Here is a 19,345-nt window from a genome sequence, read left to right as displayed (position 1 = left end):
AAAAAAAAAAAAAAAAAAAACTACTTGGAAGTGTACCTGGTTTGTACTGAGCAATCTTAAAAATTGCTTGTGTGTGCTACAATGTGTGCGGTGGGTGGTGCATGTGCCCCTGTGCACGTGTGGAGGTCAGAAAACTACATTGTGAAGTTGGTTCTCCTTCCACTTTATGGACTCCAGCCAGTAAAGGCAGGTAGCCAGACTTTGTGGCAAGCATCATTCTGTCCTCTTTCCTCTCCTCCATGCTCCATCTATGGTAGCTCACAGCTTGAGGTCCCTTTGTACCTGTCTGGTTCCTCCTTTTTGCTACCAGGGCAATCCTGTTCAAAGTTTAACTTTGGCCTTAACTCATGAGCAGTCCGCTGTCTCAGTCTCTGGAATGCTGAGATTGCACATGTGTGCCACCACAGTGGTGTGGTTTTTTTTCTTTAAGACGGTCCCACTAGAACTTGGTATGAGTTGTATGCTGGTATCAAATTTATTGAGACCCTTGTATCAACCTCCCCAGTGGTAGGATTAGAGGCATGAACTACCATGCCTGGTTTGGAACTAAACTTTATACAAGGCTTATCAATTAGCTTCTCCCCAAAATTTATTTTTTACCCCCAAATTAAGCTTGTGCCTCCTCAGCACTGGAGTTAGAGATTTGTCAGGCTCTTTTATTCTGTGGGTGCCTAGTGATCCTCCAGTTTACTGACTGAGCCATCTCCCCAGCCCCAACCCCTCCACCTTCCTTTTTGAGACAGGTTCTAGTGTAGCCCCTGGTGACTCCTGAAGATGACCTTGAACTCTTGATCCTGCTGTCTCCACTTAGCAGGTACCAGGCATGCGGACCTCAAGTCAGTTCCCCAATTATTTTAGTTCTCACATAGCTCCTCCCATTTTCAGTCATTTGCCTCTGACTTTTTCTCCTTGCTCCTTATATTATAGTTTTTATATTTTCTTTGTCTTTTTTTCCTCTGAGAGAGAAGGGCTTTATTTGCAACAAGTTTCTGTTAATAGAGGCATTGGTGTCTCAGTTTAGAACTCTATACATTGGTTTTCTAACAGAAAGATTGATGAATAAGGATTATATTTTAAAATGGGAAATGTCAGATACAAGTTCGTTGACTTTTATTCTGGAAAAAATGCATCCTGATTTCTGAGTAAGGAGCGTAGGAACTTCAGAAATGAGATTGTTAGGGAAGTGTTGTGATGTTTTACTCCATTGACTTTTGGCTCCCAGATATATCACACACGGAAGCTTGTTCCCAGTTATGAATGTCAGGCCTTAGCGTGGCTAATTTCTTTTTTTATCTTAAATTATCCTGACTACCTTTCGCCTCTGGGCTTTTACCTTTCTCTATTTCTGTGCACCTTTCTTTACTTCTTTGTGTCTTGCTGTGTAACTGGGTGGCTGGCCCCTGGTGTCCTCCTTGTTCTCTGAGGCTTTTTCCTCATTCTTGGTTCTCCTTTTATTTTACTCTCTGCCTGCTAGCCCCGCCTATCCTTGTCCCTGCCTCGCTATTGGCTGTTCATCTCTTTATTAGGCCCATCAGGTGTTTAGACAGGCACAGTAACACAGCTTCACAGTTAAGCACATGCAGTGTAAACAAGTCATACGCCTGAAAATAATATTCTGCAACAGGGAAGGGCTGTTGGGGTCAGACCAATGGTAACCCACACCCCGGGAGTTCTCTAATATGAGGAACACATTGGCCCTGGAAAGTGGGCTGAAAAGTGGAAATGTACCAGAGGCCTTTGCAGCAGTCCTTGAGGTTCGGAGGCAGGGCTTGTGCAGATAGTTAACTGTGCCTCAATGGCAGTGATCACACCTAATCTACATAACAAATCAGCTACTTGGCTTCAGAAACGTGGAAAAAAAAAAACTGTGAAGTAGTTCTGAAATTGAAGATGTTTGTTAAGACAGGGTTGATCTTTTCACAGTAGGGTTCCTCCAGAAGAATCTTCTGGACTCGCTGGAATGCATCTGTTTAAAATAAGGAATCATATTTCAGTAATAGACCCATCCCACGGAATTTTCTGATTTTGTTTTGTTTTTTTGTTTTTCATTTTTCCGAGACAGGATTTACATAGCCCCTACCTAGCTCTCCCAGAACTGGCCTTAAACTCTGAACCACCTGCTTCTGCATCCCCAGTGCTGGGATTAAAGCTGTGTGCTACCACTCCTGGCCTTTATGCAATTTACTTTTAGTGGAAAAACAATAGAAATTTTTGGATATAATCCTCATTGATTGGTATTAATTCTAGAAAAGTGATATTATAGATAGAAGCCTTGATTGAGAGATATAAAGGTTTCTATCTTATTCATTGGCTTTTTTTTTTTTTTTAAATTTTGAGACAGGGTCTCACTGTATATTACCTGACTAGCCTGAAACTTGCCTTATAGACCAGGCTGGCCTTAAACTCACAGATCTGCCTACATCTGCCTCCTGAGTGCTGGGATTAAAGACATGTTACCCTACTTCTTTAGTTCTGGAAACAATAAGATGTTAAATTCTTAAATCTTATATTTTAAAATTTTAATTCTTTATGTGTATGAGTAGACGTCTTGCCAGCATTTATTTGTCTGTGCACCACTCTGCTGCTTGGTGCCTGAGAAGATGAAACAAGGGCATTGTATTTGTCCACTGGGACCAAGTGAAAGACTGTGAGCTGCCATGTGGGGCTAGGAACTGGAGCAGGTCCACTGGAAGAGCAGCCGTCTTTCCGGTCTCCATCTCACACGTTCTTGTTGGCCATCGACTGACGGTGAGAAAATGGTACTTCCGGACTGTCTCATTAGCCAGAGTTAGAAGAAAATACCAAAGGACTCTTGTGTGCCGTTTTCACGCTAGACTTTGTACAGCAGTAACGTGGGCTATGTGTAGATCTTGATCAGCTGCCCTTGGGCAAGTGAAACCCTGGTTTATAGTGTTCGTGGATTTGAGGTGTAAATACTGTTGTTCTGGGGCAGGCCTGTCTACAGTGTGACTTTGGGATGAGGTGAATACATGACTTGAATTAACCTCAGCTAGCCATGATGTGTATTTTACAGTTTAATTCTTTTTTTTTATATTCTGATTTTTACATTTATTTGTTTATTCATTATATATACAATATTCTAATTCTTTTCACATTTATTTATTATGTATACAGTGTCCTGTCTGTGTGTATGCTTGCAGGCCAGAAGAGGGCACCAGACCCCATTACAGATGGTTGTGAGCCACCATGTGGTTGCTGGGAATTGAACTCAGGACCTCTGGAAGAGCAGCCAGTGCTCTTAACTGCTGAGCTATCTCTCCAGCCCCCTACAGTTTAATTCTTAAGCCCTTTTCTCTCCCTCACTGTGTGCACGCTCGCACATGCACACCATTTGGAATTCAAAGACAACTGTGTAGTCCATTCTCTCTCTTTTTTTAAATACCATGTGGGTCATCTTACCTGCCTATTTTTTAAATGTTGGACTCAGAGGGGTTTTTTTTTGTTCTTTTTTTTTTTAATATTTTTGTGGCTTATTTAACTTTTTTATGTGCATTGGTGTGAAGGTGTCAGATCCCCTGCAACTGGATCTTCAAACAGTTGTGAGCTGCCCTGTGGGTGCTGGGATTTGAACCCAGGTCTTCTGGAAGAGCAGTCAGTGCTCTTAATTACTGAGCCATCTCTCCAGACCCTGGACCCAGAGTTTTATAGTAGATCCTTGTCTCTTACTGGTTGACAGATTTTTTTTTCAGGGGTGAGGGTGGGAGCAATATTTAAATAAATGTTTCCAGAATTAAGAGTAGGTGACAGGACACCCCATTTCCAAGGCCCAGTCTTGGATGGTCAGATGTCTACTAGACGTCTTTACTGATCCCTAACTGGAATCTGTGTCCCACACTCTTGGTGGATTTTATGATTCCCAAGTAAGTCAAAGTGTTACTGTTATCCTCAAACATTGTTCATACTTCCTGAGCTGGACTAACTCCCCTTTGTTGCCCTTATCTCCTGCCAAAGTATGTAATTAAAGCAAGGTAATTTCTTGGGCCCATATGAACTAAACTCACAAATCTGAAAGTTAAAACTGGAAAGCCAGTATTTGTCAGTGTGGACCAGTGTCTTGTCTCTATGTGGGTGGACATAACAGGGAGTCAGATGCCAGGAAAAGAAGGATGCTTGAGAAAGAGCTGGTTGGTAAAGAAGCTGCGTGCAGTGGCCTTATTATTAATTTGCTGCTGTGACCAGCACTCGGTCTTTCTCCCTGGAGTCTCAGTGGTCCCTGCCAGCATCTTTGCTGACTTTGTTTTGGTGCTCATACTTCCCCTTTTCCGGCAGTCGGCTTTTTTCTTGATGTGTGTGAATGTGCTTAGTCTGGCTCTAGTGGAGCCGTGCTTTGTAAGAGACCAAGCCTTTTCTTTTGGATTGTAACCCTGCCGATGCTTCCTGCTAGGCTCATCATCAGTACTATTCTGTTTACATCTGCCTTCACCTCAGAATTTATTTTCAAGTGTCATCTTCATGTCAGGAATGTCAGGTCACTTAGTATTGGCACCTGTTGAAAACTTCTGCTTCCTAGGCTACGCTGTGTGTGAGTGCTTGCCTATCACCTTCCTTCCCGATAAGAGTGGAAGGAACCGGGAGCTGGCTAAAGACACTCCCATTTCCCACTGTCTAGCAAAACGCACAACTGTTCTCAATACATTCACTTAGTCTTTCTCTTTTTAAAATAATTTAGTTTTATTTATTTTTTGCCCGCAATGTGTGTCTGTGTGAGGGTGCCAGATCTTGGAATTACAGGCAGCTGTGAACTGCTATGTGGGTCTTGGGAATTGAACCCAAGTCTGGAAGAACAGCCAGTGCTTTCAACTTTGGAGCTCTCTGTCCAGCCCAAGAAGCAGCTGTCTGTAGAAATGGGAAGTTAGGGCTAGCTACACAGAAGAAACAGACAGCAAAGTTCCTGAGGGTGATGTTCGTTGTATTTCAGGAAACGAAAGACAGCACAGCTGATAGAGGCCTTTTGTGTCAGTCCCTCTGTGAGTCTAGACAGGACTTGTATAGATTAATATCTAATTGGAACTGTTAGTGTTAGAAGTTGGGATTCTTGTTATTTTGTGATCCCCCCCCCCCCCGGGGTTTCTCTGTATACAGCCTTGGCCGTCCTAGAACTAGCTCTCATAGACCAGGCTGATCTCAAGCTTAGAGATCGCCTGCTCCTGCCTCCCAAGTGCTGGGATTAAAGGTGTCCACAATCACCTCCCAGCTTGAATTTGCGATTTTAAGTGTACGTTTGGCATTTGCTTTTCTGATCATTTATGAATGATCAGAAAAAAGATTGAAGACTATAATTGTACCAGGGGAAAAGGGGGTGGCTTTTAACTCCAGTACTCAGGAGGCAGAGGCAGGTCGATTTCTTCTACAGAGCAAATTCTAGGCAGCCAAGGCTACACATAGAAACCTGTCAAAAAAAGAAAGAAGGAAAACTGGAGTTGTTTCTTACATGAGATATGTATTTTTGCAGGAAAATCACGGGAAAGAATTAAGATGAAGCCTGAAGCCGGGCGGTGGTGGCGCACGCCTTTAATCCCAGCACTTGGGAGGCAGAGGCAGGCGGATCTCTGTGAGTTCGAGACCAGCCTGGTCTACAGAGCTAGTTCCAGGACAGGCTCCAAAGCCACAGAGAAACCCTATCTCGAAAAACCAAAAAAAAAAAAAAAAAAAAAAAAAGATGAAGCCTGAAAATGCTTAGTAATGAGGTTGTTTACTTAGTTTGAAAGTTTTTCCTCAGATCTATCTTGAGAAAGTTGGAGTTGTACTGTGTCCTGTCTCCTACCCTATATCTGTGACTGCTATGACATCGTGACTGAGCCATTTGTGCTGATTTCTGATTGATTGTCTCAGTGGCACCCGAGCTACACACAGGAGAGGGGAACCCAGGAGTTCCGTCCGCGCTCCCTACTATATACCTACCTACCCACTTGTGTCTGTGTCTAGCTTGGTTTTCTCCTCACTTACTACATAATTTTAGTATGTCCCCCCCCCCCCGCCTCAAATTATTCAGAAGTATCCTGTGAGCAATTTTTGTTTCCTGCCTATACCCAACCATATTTAAGTTCAACTTTTACTGTTTGTGTTTATTTAAATCTCAAACATCTGTCTCTTATTAGGTCATCTTCCATAAAACATAGCCACTTTCCAAACAGAACAACAAAAAAGCCGGGCGCTTTTGGGAAATGCCTTTAATCCTAGCACTTAGGAGGCAGAGGCAAGCGAATCTCTCTGTGAGTTTGAGGCCAGGTTGGTCTATAAGAGCTAGTTCTAGGACAGGCACCAAAACTATACAGAATCCCTGTCCCAGAAAAACAAACAGCCACTTTTTTTTTTAAGTATTTAATTATTTACTAAGCATACAATGTACTGCTGGCATGGAAGGCACCAGGTCTCATTACAGATGGTTGTGAGCTACCATGTGGTTGCTGGGAATTGAACTCAGGACCTCTGGAAGAGCAGCCAGTGCTCTTACCCTCTGAGCCACCTCTCCAGCCCAAACAGCCACTTTTTTAAAAAAATATTTATTTATTTTTATTATGTATATAATCTGTCTGTGTGCATGTGTGCAGGCCAGAAGAGAGCACCAGACCTCTTTACAGATGGTTGTGAGCCACCATGTGTTTGCCGGGAACTGAACTCAGGACCTTTGGAAGAGCAGGCGATGCTCTTAACCACTGAGCCATCTCTCCAGCCCCCAAACAGCCACTTTTATATTGTTTTTGTACCAGGTAGCAGCCTGTTTGTTGCTGTATCAATCACCTCTGCCGGTCGGGAGCAACCAGTCCTGTTGGAATGGCAGAGCCCGCCGCCACCACCTGTTACCTACATGGTGCCGGAAATAGCTCTCCAGCACCCGTGTATCACATTGCCGATCCAGTTACAGTGCCCTTTCCTGTCCCTGCTCTTGACTTTCCAGGGTTTTGTGCGCTTTTATTGGATTGATTTGCCTGTGGTGAAAGTATTTCTTTTTTTATTTATTATGGCGGGTAAGAACAGTCACAAGACTACTTTGTGGAGTTGGTTTTCTCCATGCATGTTTATATAGTTTCTGGAGACTGAACTCAGACCTCTGTGCTTGTGCTGCACACATGTAACTGCTTATACCATCTCACCAGTGCAGGTATGTGTGTGTGCGTGCGTGCACGCGCTCACGCACGTGTCTGTGTCTGAGTGAATGCCATGTTTATTTGGATGCCCTCATAAGACAGAAGAGGGAATCAGATCCTTGGGAGCTAGAGTTGAAGGCATGTACAGGTGCTGGGAACTGAGCTTGGATACTCGGAACAGTAGTGAGGGCATGAACTCACGCGGGCCAGGATGGCCTTGTACTCTGTTTCTGCTTCAGTGTTGTGATTACGGATATGTATCACCGTATCTTGTCTGATTTTGGGGATTGAACTTAGACTTCAAGCATCCTAAACAAGTACTGTTACTGACCAAGCTACCTTGTCCATCCCCATAAAATATTCTTCTCTTTTGCTTGTTTTCTGTGTATTTTTAAAATAAAATCAGTGATATAGTTGAGTTTTCTTCCCTTTTTCCATCCTAATCATAGGCATAAATAAGACAGTTTCAAATAGTGATTTATTTGTGTTTTTGCATGCTGTGGCCAGTGTATGTAGGTCAGAGGACAACCTGCAGGATTCAGTTCTGTCATTCCACAGTATGGGTTCCTGGATTGAACTCAGGTCAATAGTTTTGGCGGCAAATCTGATCTCACTGGTTGGTCATCTTCCTAGTTTTTGTTTTAAGACAGGGCCTCACTAAGTTGCCCAGGTAGGTTTGAATTGGGAAACCTTAGCCTCTAAAGTAATTGGGATAATGTCTGCATCACCAGGCCCGGGTCTAGTGGGTTTTAAGCAGACTTTGATTCAAGAAGAAGCTGTTGTTTTCCACATTACTTTAGACTACTTTTTAAAATAAACTCATGACAGTAATTACTATTTCTTATAAGTCTTCCAGTTGGATGGTAGAAAATGGGCCCGGCTGAGTAAAGGCGTACCAGCTCATCTTAAAACAGTTCCCTGTTTAGTGGATCACTTAGCATACCCGCTAGTTTGTTGTTTGTTTTTTAGTTTTTATTTTTTGAGGCAGGGTTTCTCTGCAGCTCTGGCTGTCCTGGAACTCACACTGTAGCCCAGGCTGGCCTTGAACTCAGAGATGCACCTGCCTCTGCCTCCTGAGTGCTGGGGTTGAAGGCAGCTGCAGCTGCTGTATTTATTTGTACTTTGCTTTCTTCATCTTAAAATCTCGGCAGTGAGTAAACTTGAACCTCTTACTCCTTTGGACATGTTGCTTTAAAGAGGACTGAGTGTGTGCTGTTTTCTGGTCCTTTTAAATTTGTATGAAATCAAAATTGAATGCCACTTAGTAATTGAAGCCTGCTGTGCCTAGTGAACGTGGAGCAGTAAAGGGAACAGCAGGTGTCAGCCACTCATACTCTGGAAATGCAGGCGTGTCTAACCTGCATGTGCGTCACAAGAATCCTAAGACAGCTATGAATGTGGCCCAAAATCCCTGCAGATGACAGCAGACATGACAGTGTCAGAAAGGTCGGGCAGCCGGAAAGGGAACAAAGCTGTCTGCACCAGATCTTTACAGAAGCAATTTCTCACCTCTTCATAAGGGTAAACTAACTAGTTAATGTAGATGTGTGTTTTATTTTCTTTTTTTTTTTTCTGGGTTTACAAACATTTAAAATTTTAAAAGCTTGTTTTAAGAAACATTGGTTGTTATTGAAGTCATACAAGTAAGGTGGGGAACTGTTATCTCTGAACACCACACTTACAGCTGGATGTGGTAGTGCGCACCTGTAACTGGGCACTTAGTTTTTGATCTTCCTTGCCTGTATAATGAGTTTGCGTCCAGCCTGGGCTACAGAAAACCTGTCTCAAAAAAGCCAAAACCAAACAATGCCAGCATTTGGAAGGGAGAGGCAGGCAGCTCTCAAAGCCAATCTGGACCAACCAGGACTACGTAGTAAAATCCTGTCTTTTTTTTTTTAATGAAGCCAACATTTTAGCAACTTTAGAGCTTTGTAATGCTTGTGCCCTGTTCAGTCAGCTGCAGAGTCTGTTAAGTCTCCTCTCATTGTGACCCTTGTCTTTGTAGAAGTAGAATGTCCTCCTCTTTGCTGGCCTGGCTTTTCCCTGTTGTGCACACCACAACTTGTCCATCCCTGAAAGCCCACTGACAGGAACTGTGCATGGAATACTGGAGCCCTGACTGGATCAGGTACCCTGAGGCTCCACTCTCAGTTCTTGCTTTACGTTCTAGCATTCCCTCATCAAAGTAAACTCTTGATGTTCTCTGGACCTATCTTAAGTCTTTGCTGTTTTTTTTTTTATCTTAATGTTTTGTTTTTATGGGACAGAATTCCCAACTCACTGTGTAGCTGAAGACCACCTTACACTCCTGATCCTTCTGCCTCCACTCTTAAGCCTGGGGTTGTGGGTTATCCTACTACTTCTGTCTTAAGCTTATTCCTATCCCTGTGTGTCCAAATAACATTGATTTTTAAGATACTGTGTAGACTTAAGTTTGATGTTACTGTTCTGTTGCATGTATGATAGTCTTTGTGTGTGTACCTGCCATGGTATTTGTATGAAAGCCACAGAATAACTTGCAGGAATCCATTCTCTTCATTTAGGTCTCAGGGATTGAGCTGAAAGCCACCAGGGTAGTGACAAGCACCATTACATGCAAAGCCAACTTGCTGGCCTTGGAAGAATTCTGACTCCAAATTCTAGTTGTGTTTTTGCTTTTGTTATTTCTATTTTGTTGGGGTTTAAAGCTTGATCTTTGAAATGGGGTACCACATTTTAGTCCAAGTCTGCCTTTTGGAACTCACACTGTAGTCTAAGGTAGCCTCAAATTTTCATCAGTTCTCCCGCTTTACCTTCTAGAGTACAAGAGTCCAGACATGAGTCACCGTGCCTGGGTTGTATTTCTTACTTAAATCAGTACATCTTACGTTCCCATACTATATTTTTAGGCTTCCCCGTAGGCAGACACTGTTTAAGAGTGATTTTTGTTTGGCATCTGGTGCTTATGTGGAAGATGTGTGGAATTTTATTTAGTAAACAAGCTCTGGTAGAAATGAAGTCTGTGCTCTTTTGTGGACAGTTTAAGGAGTTCCTATTATTTCATATAGAAAGCTTGAAAATGGTTTTGGGGAAATACAGAGCATAAAATGTCTTGACCTCAAAAGATAACGATACTTACCTGTTTGTTGATTGCCCTGTAGTGTTTCCTTTCAGGCTCAGAGAAACAAAATAATGATTTGCCCTAGTTCTTTGCACTTGGGTTTCATAACTAGAACCCCTTCGCGCACACACATACATACACTCTCTTTCTCACTTTTCTTTGTGCTTATTTTCTTTAGGATTCTTTTGTTATTTTTCTGTGTGAATGTGATTGTGTCTTACGTAAGTGAAGTTACAGGTTTCACTTTTGACTTTTTCACAGTTGTAAGCCACGTGATATGGATTCTGGGAACCAAACTTGGACCCTCTTATTTTACATGTATGTGTATTTATTTGGTCTGTGTGAATGTCTGTGTCTGCACCATTTATGTACAGTGCCTGTGGAGCCTGAAAGAGGAGTTACAGATGGTTGTAACCAGTTCTCTGGAAGAACAGTAAGCCATCTCCACAGACTCCTGCTTATTTGCCCTTTTTTTTTTTTTTTTTTTTTTTTTAATTTTTGTATTTTTGAGGCAGTGTTTCTTTCTGTAGCTCTGACTGTCCTAGAACTCACTCTGCAGACCAGGCTGGCCTGAAACTCACAGCAATCAACCTGCGTCTGCCTCTGCCTCTAAGTACTGCTTTATTTTTTAACATCTTGGATTTGTTTTTATTTTTTTGAATAAGGGTTCTACTATTAATAGGAAGAACACCCACACTTTTTTTTTCTTTTGTAGAGAAAGGCTCTCAGTTTGTAGTTGAGGTTGCCCTGGAGCTTGTTTTGTAGCCCTGGTTACACTCAAGTTTGAGGAGTTCTACTTCAGTCATGTTCGGGGCCTAATCTTTTTTTTGTTTGTTTGTTTGTCTGGTTGGTTTGATTTTTTTTTGAGACAGGGTTTCTCAGTAGCTATGGAGCCAGTCCTGGAACTTCCTCTGTAGATCAGGCTGGTCTTAAACTCAGAGATCCGCCTGCCTATGCCTTCCGAGTGCTGGGGTTAACGGTGTGCGTTACCACTGCCCAGACAGTGTAGTCCAAGTACCTCATTCTAGCCAGCACCATGCTTTTGTGCAACTTACAGTCACCAATTCTAGGTTGTTGTTCTGTCCAGAGGCTGGTTGTCATGGGTTCATAAAAGTCATATATTTCTCTTTTCACTGTGATTGGATTGGTTATCCGACTTTCCAGTTTCCATTGTTCCCAGCCCCAAACCACTTAAGTTTAACTGCAGTGTTAACTGTTGATTTTTTTTATCTTGACAGAGCCATCTTCTTGATGTGAAGTTTGTTTTTTTAAAATCTGTATCACTTAATATTTTCCTTTCCCCAGACCAAGTATTGTGCCTTAGGAAAATAAGGTCATTTCATAGATTTTGGAGGTTTTTTTTCCCCCTTCCATTTTTGAGAAAGATTCTCTTGTTGCTAAGATGAGCCTCAAATTTACTATGTTCCAAGGTTAGCGTTGAACTCTTCATCCAATCTATACATTTCAAGTGTTATAGACCAGACCGGCCTTGACGCACAGAGATCCGCACGCTTCTGCCCACCAAGTGCTGGAGTTAAAGAGTGTGCTACCATGGCCCAGCAATTCCTAAACTCTTTTTTTTTTTTTCTAATTGTCCATTCCTAAACTTTTAAGGCTAAGATCTTAACTATTTTGCTTATTGAAGCTAAAGTTCTCTTCATTTCTTACAGAGCCTGTGAGAGAAAGTTTGAAATCAAACAAAAATGGAATAGTATTGCAACCAGCTCCCAAATAATGACACAGAGAGTTATTATTAATTATGAAAGTTCGACCTTAGATTAGGCTTGTCTTACTATCTTTTTGAGACAAGGTTTCTCTGTAGCTTTGGTGCTTGTCCCGGAACTAGCTCTTGTAGACCAAGCTGGCCCGAACTCATAGAGATCCACCTGTTTCTGCCTCCCTGGGATTAAAGGCGTGTGCCACCACCACCCAGCTTGTCCCACTATCTCTTGATTTTAATCTACTTTCTGTTGAGTGGCTTGTTAACTTCATCTTTCTGATTTGCTTTTTCGAGACAGGGTTTCTCTGTGGCTTTGGAGCCTGTCCTGGAACTAGCTCTGTAGACCAGGCTGGTCTCAAACTCACAGAGATCTGCCTGCCTCTGCCTCCCGAGTGCTGGGATTAAAGGCATGAGCCACCATCGCCTGGCTTTTGTTTTTTTTTTTGTTTTGTTTTGTTTTGTTTTTCATCTTTCTGTATTGTCAATGTTACTGCTTCCTCCGTGTTTGGCTGGCAACTCCACTTTTTTCCAGAGTTTTCTCTGCCCGTAAGTCCTGCCTATACTTCCTATGTAGCTATTGGCCATTCAGCTTTTTATTACACTATCACAGCAATACATTTTCACATGGTGTGCAGATAGCTCAACAGTGGTGTCTCGCAGGCAGGTGGATCTCTTTGAGTTCTGAGTTTAAGGCTCACCTGGTTCGAGTTCCTAGGACAGTCAGGACTATACTGAGAAACTCTGTCCTAAAACACTCCCTCCCACCCCCTCAAAAAAAAAAAGGAAAGAAAGAATGAAAGAAAAATAAGGTGTCTAGGAAGATGGCTCAGCAGTTCAAGAATACTTGCTGCTCTTCCAGGGAGGACTTGGTTCGATTCGCAGCACCCACATGGCTAAACAAAACTATCTTTATCCAGTTCCAAGGGATCTGATGCCCTTCTGGCCTCTGTGGACACTGTACACAAATGATGCAGAAATACACACAGGCAGAACACCTATACTGCATTTAAAGCAAGAGGACCCTTACAGCAGGCAGTATCACTGAGATCCCGCAGTTCAAGTCTTGTGCCCCACACTGGGCTGTTAGACCAATCCTAGATATCATACATCTTAAATACTAAGTATCGCTATGCTTGTCCGTCTTTAAGAAGATTCTTTGAGTATTACTCCATCTGATAATTTTCACCTTGACAGCTGCTCAGTTTCTCAGCTTCCCTCTGTGGTCACTTCTTAAGGAGCATTGGAAACAGATCGGTCTCAATGTGGAGGGAGGCGGCCATGAAGTGTCTGCTTCTAAACAAAAGCACATTCTTTGCCCTCATCCTCCCTGGGACAGCTCTGGAACCCACTTCCTTGACAAAGGTGTTATCCATGAGCTGAGGACACCCTGGTGTCTTTGAATCCTAGGTCCTTGACCTGTCCGTGCTATTCATATGGCAGAAGCTTAGTTAGCCCGTCTCACTTTTTGGAAGATTTCTGCATTATATAAAAACCACTTAAAACCCTGATAGACACATTTTGCCAAGCATGTCAGTTATCTCTCAACAGTTTGGAATTCACCTTTAAATATTAGATTGTGTAACCATAATGCCATTCAGGGAAATAAGGTTGTGGGTGGCTGGTATTTTAAGAGTGGAATGGACTTAAGGTGAAACACTAAGTAGGTAAGAACTAATATTTTGTGAATAACATAGAAATGAATAAAAGGTGATTTGTGGGTTTGACAGGTTTTTTAGCAGCACCTGAAGAACTTGTAGACTTTTTTTTTTTAATGTAGTAAAAGAAGTCTTTTGTAACACCCCAGATGATAAAAGGAGTTTGTACTACATGTCCACGTTGGCTAGTCTAACCAGCCTGTCTCGGCAGATGACTGCCTTCCCCTGTCCCTGACTCCGCAGCAGAGAGGACACTTGTGGCTTCTGCGCATCTCTTTCCATCTGATTCAGTGTCTGTATAGTTCCACCAAGACATAAACTTATTTGTATGTTTTACATTTTTTATTCAGTTGTCCTTTAGATTCTCATGCAGAATGAACTATGCTAAGGACTCCCATGTATGATTCAGTGTGTAATTAGAGACCTGTTGTATCTGGCATGTGGGCTGTACTAAAGACAGCAGCATTGATCTAATCTTGTTTTAACATGATGAGAGAATCATGAGATCTCACCACCGCCCGGCCATTTTTAAACTTTTTAAATTAAGTTGAATCCTTTATATCTTATCCTTTACATTTTCTTTTAATTGTGGGGGGGGGGGGTTGGGAAACGTGTATGTGACTACAGAGGAGGCCAGTGGTCATCCAGTCAAATCCTGAATGTTAGGGGGCTTTGTGAGCCACGGACCATGGTGCTGGGTATTGACTTGGGTCACCTGCAAGAACAGTGTATGCTTAATCTCACTGAGCCATCTTTTTAGCCTTTCTGGTTCGTTCTTATTCTCTCTCTCTCTCTCTCTCTCTCTCTCTCTCTCTCTCTCTCTCTCTCTCTCTCTCTCTGCCTTAACTATTTGGACCTTTTCTTTGTCATGATGTCTTCCCCCTTACTTTTCTAATAACATTTTTTAAAATTAACTTTGAGGGGAAATGTTGGAAATTGAACCAGTGTTTTCACGCATGTTGAACACATGCTCTATAACTGGGCTGTCTATGCCCTGATCCAGATCACTTTGTGTTCTTTCCTGTGTTGTCTTGTTATGTCATCCACGCTGACTCTTGGCCCCTGGTTTAGCCAAGACTGTCCTTGAATTCCTGGTCCTCATTCCTCAGCCTCCCAAGACCCCTCACCACCCTTGTCATATGCTTTATATTTTTTCTCACCAGCTTCACATTTGGCCTTGGCTTCTACAGTATAGAGGGTGTGTGTGTGCACACACGGGTGCCCATGAGTGTTGTGCTTATATCCACTAATCTTTTGTGGTTTCTGGGCCGAGTCTCGTTTGTTGGTTTTTTGGTTTTTTGAGACAGGGTCTCTCTGTAGCTTTGGAGACTATCCTGGAACTTGCTCATAGAGTAGCACCTGTCTCTGTCTCCTTAGTACTGGGATTACAGGCCTGTGTCACCACCACCTGGCTTCTGGGTCTCACTTGTACAGAGATTTTGTTTCTATAGAAAGGTCTTCATTGCTTACATTGAGTTTCATTATCACTGGTGTTGCTTTCCCCTCATGACATAGGTGCTTTTTGAAAAAGCTTTAAAATGTTTTAAATGTGTTTAGTTTTGGAGTGCTTTGAAGATGCTGGGGTGGTTCACTCAGGAAAAGACATTACCCTAAAACAGACATACAGACATACATGACTTGACCAACAAGAAATTATGCCAGTTTTCCTATGTCCAAACTTTTTGAATACATTTTTCCTTATTGTTACAGGGAGATAAAGGCCTTTACACCTAAAATTTCTGTTGTGGAGTCATTAATGGGTTAGGCCACAAAGCAGAAACAGGACTTTACAGCAGTAGCCTGCCTTTTTACTAATGTGGATTAATTTAGTATCCTGTAAATGACTCATACTATTCTTTGTGTGTACACTTGTACACACATGCATTCATGTGTGTGTGCATGTGGGGGCTAGAAGTGTGTGTACGTGGAGGCCAGAGGTGTGTGTGTGTGTGTGTGTGTGTGTGTGTGTGTGTGTGTGTGTGTGTAGGCCAGAGGTCTGTGTGTGTGTACACATGCATTCATATGTGTGAGTGTGTGGAGCCCGGAGGTCTGTATGTGTATATGGTGTATATGTGTAGCACACATGTATTCGTGTGTGTGTAGGCCTGAGGTCATCCTCAGGTGTTGTCTTAGCAGCCATCTTCTTTGTTTTGAGCAGTGGGGATTGGTTGGTTGGTTTGTAGCAAGATCTTACTATGTAGTCCTGACTGCCCTGGCACATGCTGTGTATATCAGGCTAGTTTTAAAAGACTGGGATCCACCTGCCTCTGCCTTTTGAGTGCTAGAATTGAAGGCCATCATGCTTGGCCCACCATGGTTTTGAGGCAGAGTTTCTCACCAGGACCTAAGACTTACTGGTTATGCCGACTGGTCATGGAGCCCCTGGGATCTGCCCGTCTTTGCATCCTTGGTGTTTGTTAGGGTTGTAGCTGCACACCACCATGCCTAGTTTTTGGAGTTGGTGCTGGGGATCAAACTCAGCTCCTCATGCTTGCATGTCACGCTCATTGCCAAGTAACATGTCTCCCTGGTCCTGACTTTAAACTACTAGAGTTGTTGTGTATGTTTTACATTTACAGCAGTGTGTCAAGACTGGTAACATTTGTAAACTGGCAAGTCTCAGATGTTACCTATAGCTCTTTCATGTGCTATATAAAGCCTGTGTAATTTCCTTTACTTTCTACTTCAGCATCGAAAGCAAACATGAGGTTACAATTCTAGGAGGACTCAATGAATTTGTTGTCAAGTTTTATGGCCCACAAGGAAGTAAGTACATGTGTGGGTATGTGTTCTTTTTATAATCTTTACCAGACAGTAGGGCTCTCAACAGGAGCCAGCGAATGAAGAAATCTTTGCTATTCATGCATTTATTCTTTCACAGATTTTTGGGGTTTTTTTGTAGATGGGCAAACAAGTGTTCTTTGAATAGGATCCAGGTTAAGTTTCTGTGTATATTAAGTATTTATTCTGTTCTGTTTTTTTTGGGGGGGGTGGTTGGTTGAAGTAGGAAAAATAAGGAACATGACTATCTCTTACTAAATAATTAGTGGTGTTTAACAGTATCATGTAAGAGAGTGAACATTTGCTTGACTCTGGATAAAAGAAAATGTGTGTGGTGTGTTTTGTTTTTAATTGTTTTCTGGTACTGGTGGTTGACCCCGTGCTTGTGCATGTTGGGGAAATGCTCTACCACTGAGTTACATTCCCCAGCCCTTTCTTTGTTTACTCATAAAAGCGGTTTATTTTCTATGCATATGAGTATTTTGCCTACATGTGTGTGTGTGCACCATGTGTGTCCTCGATTCCCTGAGAGGCCAGAAGAGGTCATTGGCTTCCCTGGAATTGGAGTTAGGGGTTGCTGTGAGCCACAGTGTGGGTGCTAGAAATTTAACCTGGGTCCTCTGCAAGAGTCACAAGTGCTCTTAATTCCTGAGTCACCTCTTTTGCCCCCCCCCATCTTTTTGCTTTTAAGCAGGTTCTCACTAAGTTGTTCAAGCTAGCTTGAAGTTACTCTATTCCAGTCAGCCCTTGGGTCCTCAGCACCTTAGCTTCCTAACTAAATAAGTGATGATAGATTCTAATTAGAACAGGATAGTTCTAATCGAACAAACCTAAAGAAAAAGCGAATTAATCCGAACATAGAGTTATCTACTCTGCTGATTATAGTTTGGTCATGAACTTCTTTCCCCTTTGAGACAGGATCTCACTCTGTAAACCAGGCTAGCCTGGAACCCGCCTTATCTCCTGATTGCCTGCATTGTAGCCTATGTCACCATGTCCAGCTAGTTCCTGACTCTTTAAGCAATTAGTTTGAGGCCTTTTTCAGGAGAGAAAGTGATTAATGTTCATTTACACTTGTATTTATTTTCTAATTTGAAGACACAGTCCTGTCCTAATGGATAACATGTTTTATTTCTGTTCCAGCACCATATGAAGGCGGCGTGTGGAAAGTTAGAGTGGATCTTCCTGATAAATACCCGTTCAAATCTCCATCTATAGGTATGTAATGACTTGGCTTCTACAAGACATTCTGAAATATAAGAGGAACATAAAAATCTTATATTTTGTGAGAGATGATTAAGTCCCAACTTACCGAACTGAATTTCTCCTTTCTTGGCTTTAAAAAAAGGTTTATCTACTTATTATGCCTGTGGATCTTTTGTATACATGTGTGTCCTCACACTGAAAGAGGACATGGGGTCCCATGGGGCTACAGTTATGAGCTGTCTTCAGAACTAATGCCTAGTCTCCTGCAGTTTAGACTAACTCCTACTCCAGCAAAAACCTTTTTTTCTGAAGTTTGCTTTGCTCCCAGGCTTTCAAGTTTCTGTGTAGAGCAAATAGTGTGTTAAGAGGATGTGTGTAGTAAGGATGATGCAGGAGTGGCAGCCTTGCCACGGTCTTAAACCACTTCACTTCCTGTAGAGTTTTATGTACTAAAGAGCATCTGTAATTCTTTCCTAAGCTGGGGAATTCTTAGTGTTCTTTCCCTTCGGGTCTTTAGGTAGGTTCTCTAACCCTGCAGCCATCCCCGAGATACTTATGGATCAACAGATGAGAAATGGCTTCAGTGCAGCAGGGGCCTCTGAGCTGTAGCCATAGGGGTGGCAGCAGCTCATGGGCATGCTGGACAGCAGCCTGTGTGGCTGCCGATCAAAGCCTTTCCCCAACTTCATTCCACAGCGACGAGAAGTGGGTGTCAATCTCTTCAGAGGGCTTTTCTGCTGTGGTTTCCCATGCCTGGTTTATTCATGTGTCTCCTAACTTTAGTGTCTTGTTCTATTGCAATATTTCAAATATAAACTTTAAAATGTGTCGTAAACATCTATTTAAAGACAGAAAATTGGCATTCCAAGTATATATAGTTTTGTTATTTTGCATTGCTGCTTACAGGAAACAGGGCTTGTAGAAGCCAAGCGTATACTGTGGGAATGCAGCCTGTGCTGCAGAAATGTAGCTCTTCCTTAAACTTTAACCTGTTGTCCCAGGCAAAGGGTACAGTTCACTATAGCTGTCTAAACTTTATCCTAAAAGACTCTTTTCTGCTCCATTGCTGGGGTCAGACTCTGGACCTGGCACATTCTAGGCAGGTACTCCACCATGTAGCTGCATGCATCTGCTGCCCTAAAATACCTAAACTTAAAGTATTCTTCATCTGCTAACTAATGACCCAAATTCCCAAGTTAATGACATGGTATACAGTTGGTTATGGCCAAGCTAATTTAACATTCATAAGTTTCAATTTGCCATTCTCTATGCTTTTCAGAATTTGATACTTTACAAATGAATGTCGTCTTCCTTTGAGGAAGTTGATTTAGTTGAAATACTTGTACAAGCTGTTCTTTCCTTCAAAGGAGAATTACATAAGAGTTAATCAGTTTGTGGGTTGACCCATTTTCAAGTCATCAACAACGTAATACTGTTTAGATGTGCTTTAAGCATTTTGAGAGGCAGTAGCTCATTTATGAAAGGCAAGGCTTAGTTTTTGAGTTGTGGAGACATGGAATAAACAGAAGAGAAAGGAAATGAGATAGACTCAACTTACCCGTAAAAATCTTTCTCACATTGTCTGTATCTACAGTTCTTTTTTTCAGTTATTTACCACTCTTAAGACAAGCACATTTACAGCATATATGGCTTTAAATGAGCTAAGAATATGTAAAACAGTAACTAATGTTCATATATATAAATACTGTTCCAGTATCTACAGTTCCTGAGTTTAACTTAAGCTCTTAAATATTAAGATGTCGAATTGAGAGGC

General features: G+C 42.2%; 1 protein-coding gene across 2 annotated transcripts in view; it reads left to right on the top strand.

The window, feature by feature from the left end:
* The window catches only part of Ube2h (ubiquitin conjugating enzyme E2 H), an 84,946-nt gene that overhangs the window by 28,431 nt on the left and 37,170 nt on the right, over positions 1-19,345 (top strand). For both annotated transcript variants that reach the window (XM_026788566.1, XM_005365769.3), the window contains exons 2-3: positions 16,274-16,350; positions 17,509-17,583. In XM_026788566.1, the coding sequence (XP_026644367.1) occupies positions 16,274-16,350; positions 17,509-17,583 (152 nt within the window). The remainder of the gene's footprint in view (positions 1-16,273; positions 16,351-17,508; positions 17,584-19,345) is intronic.

Source organism: Microtus ochrogaster, unplaced genomic scaffold (assembly GCF_000317375.1).
Source record: "Microtus ochrogaster isolate Prairie Vole_2 unplaced genomic scaffold, MicOch1.0 UNK4, whole genome shotgun sequence".
NCBI lineage: Eukaryota > Metazoa > Chordata > Mammalia > Rodentia > Cricetidae > Microtus > Microtus ochrogaster.
The sequence above is the reverse complement of the archived record's forward strand: the minus strand, read 5'-3'. Positions and strand labels throughout refer to the sequence as shown.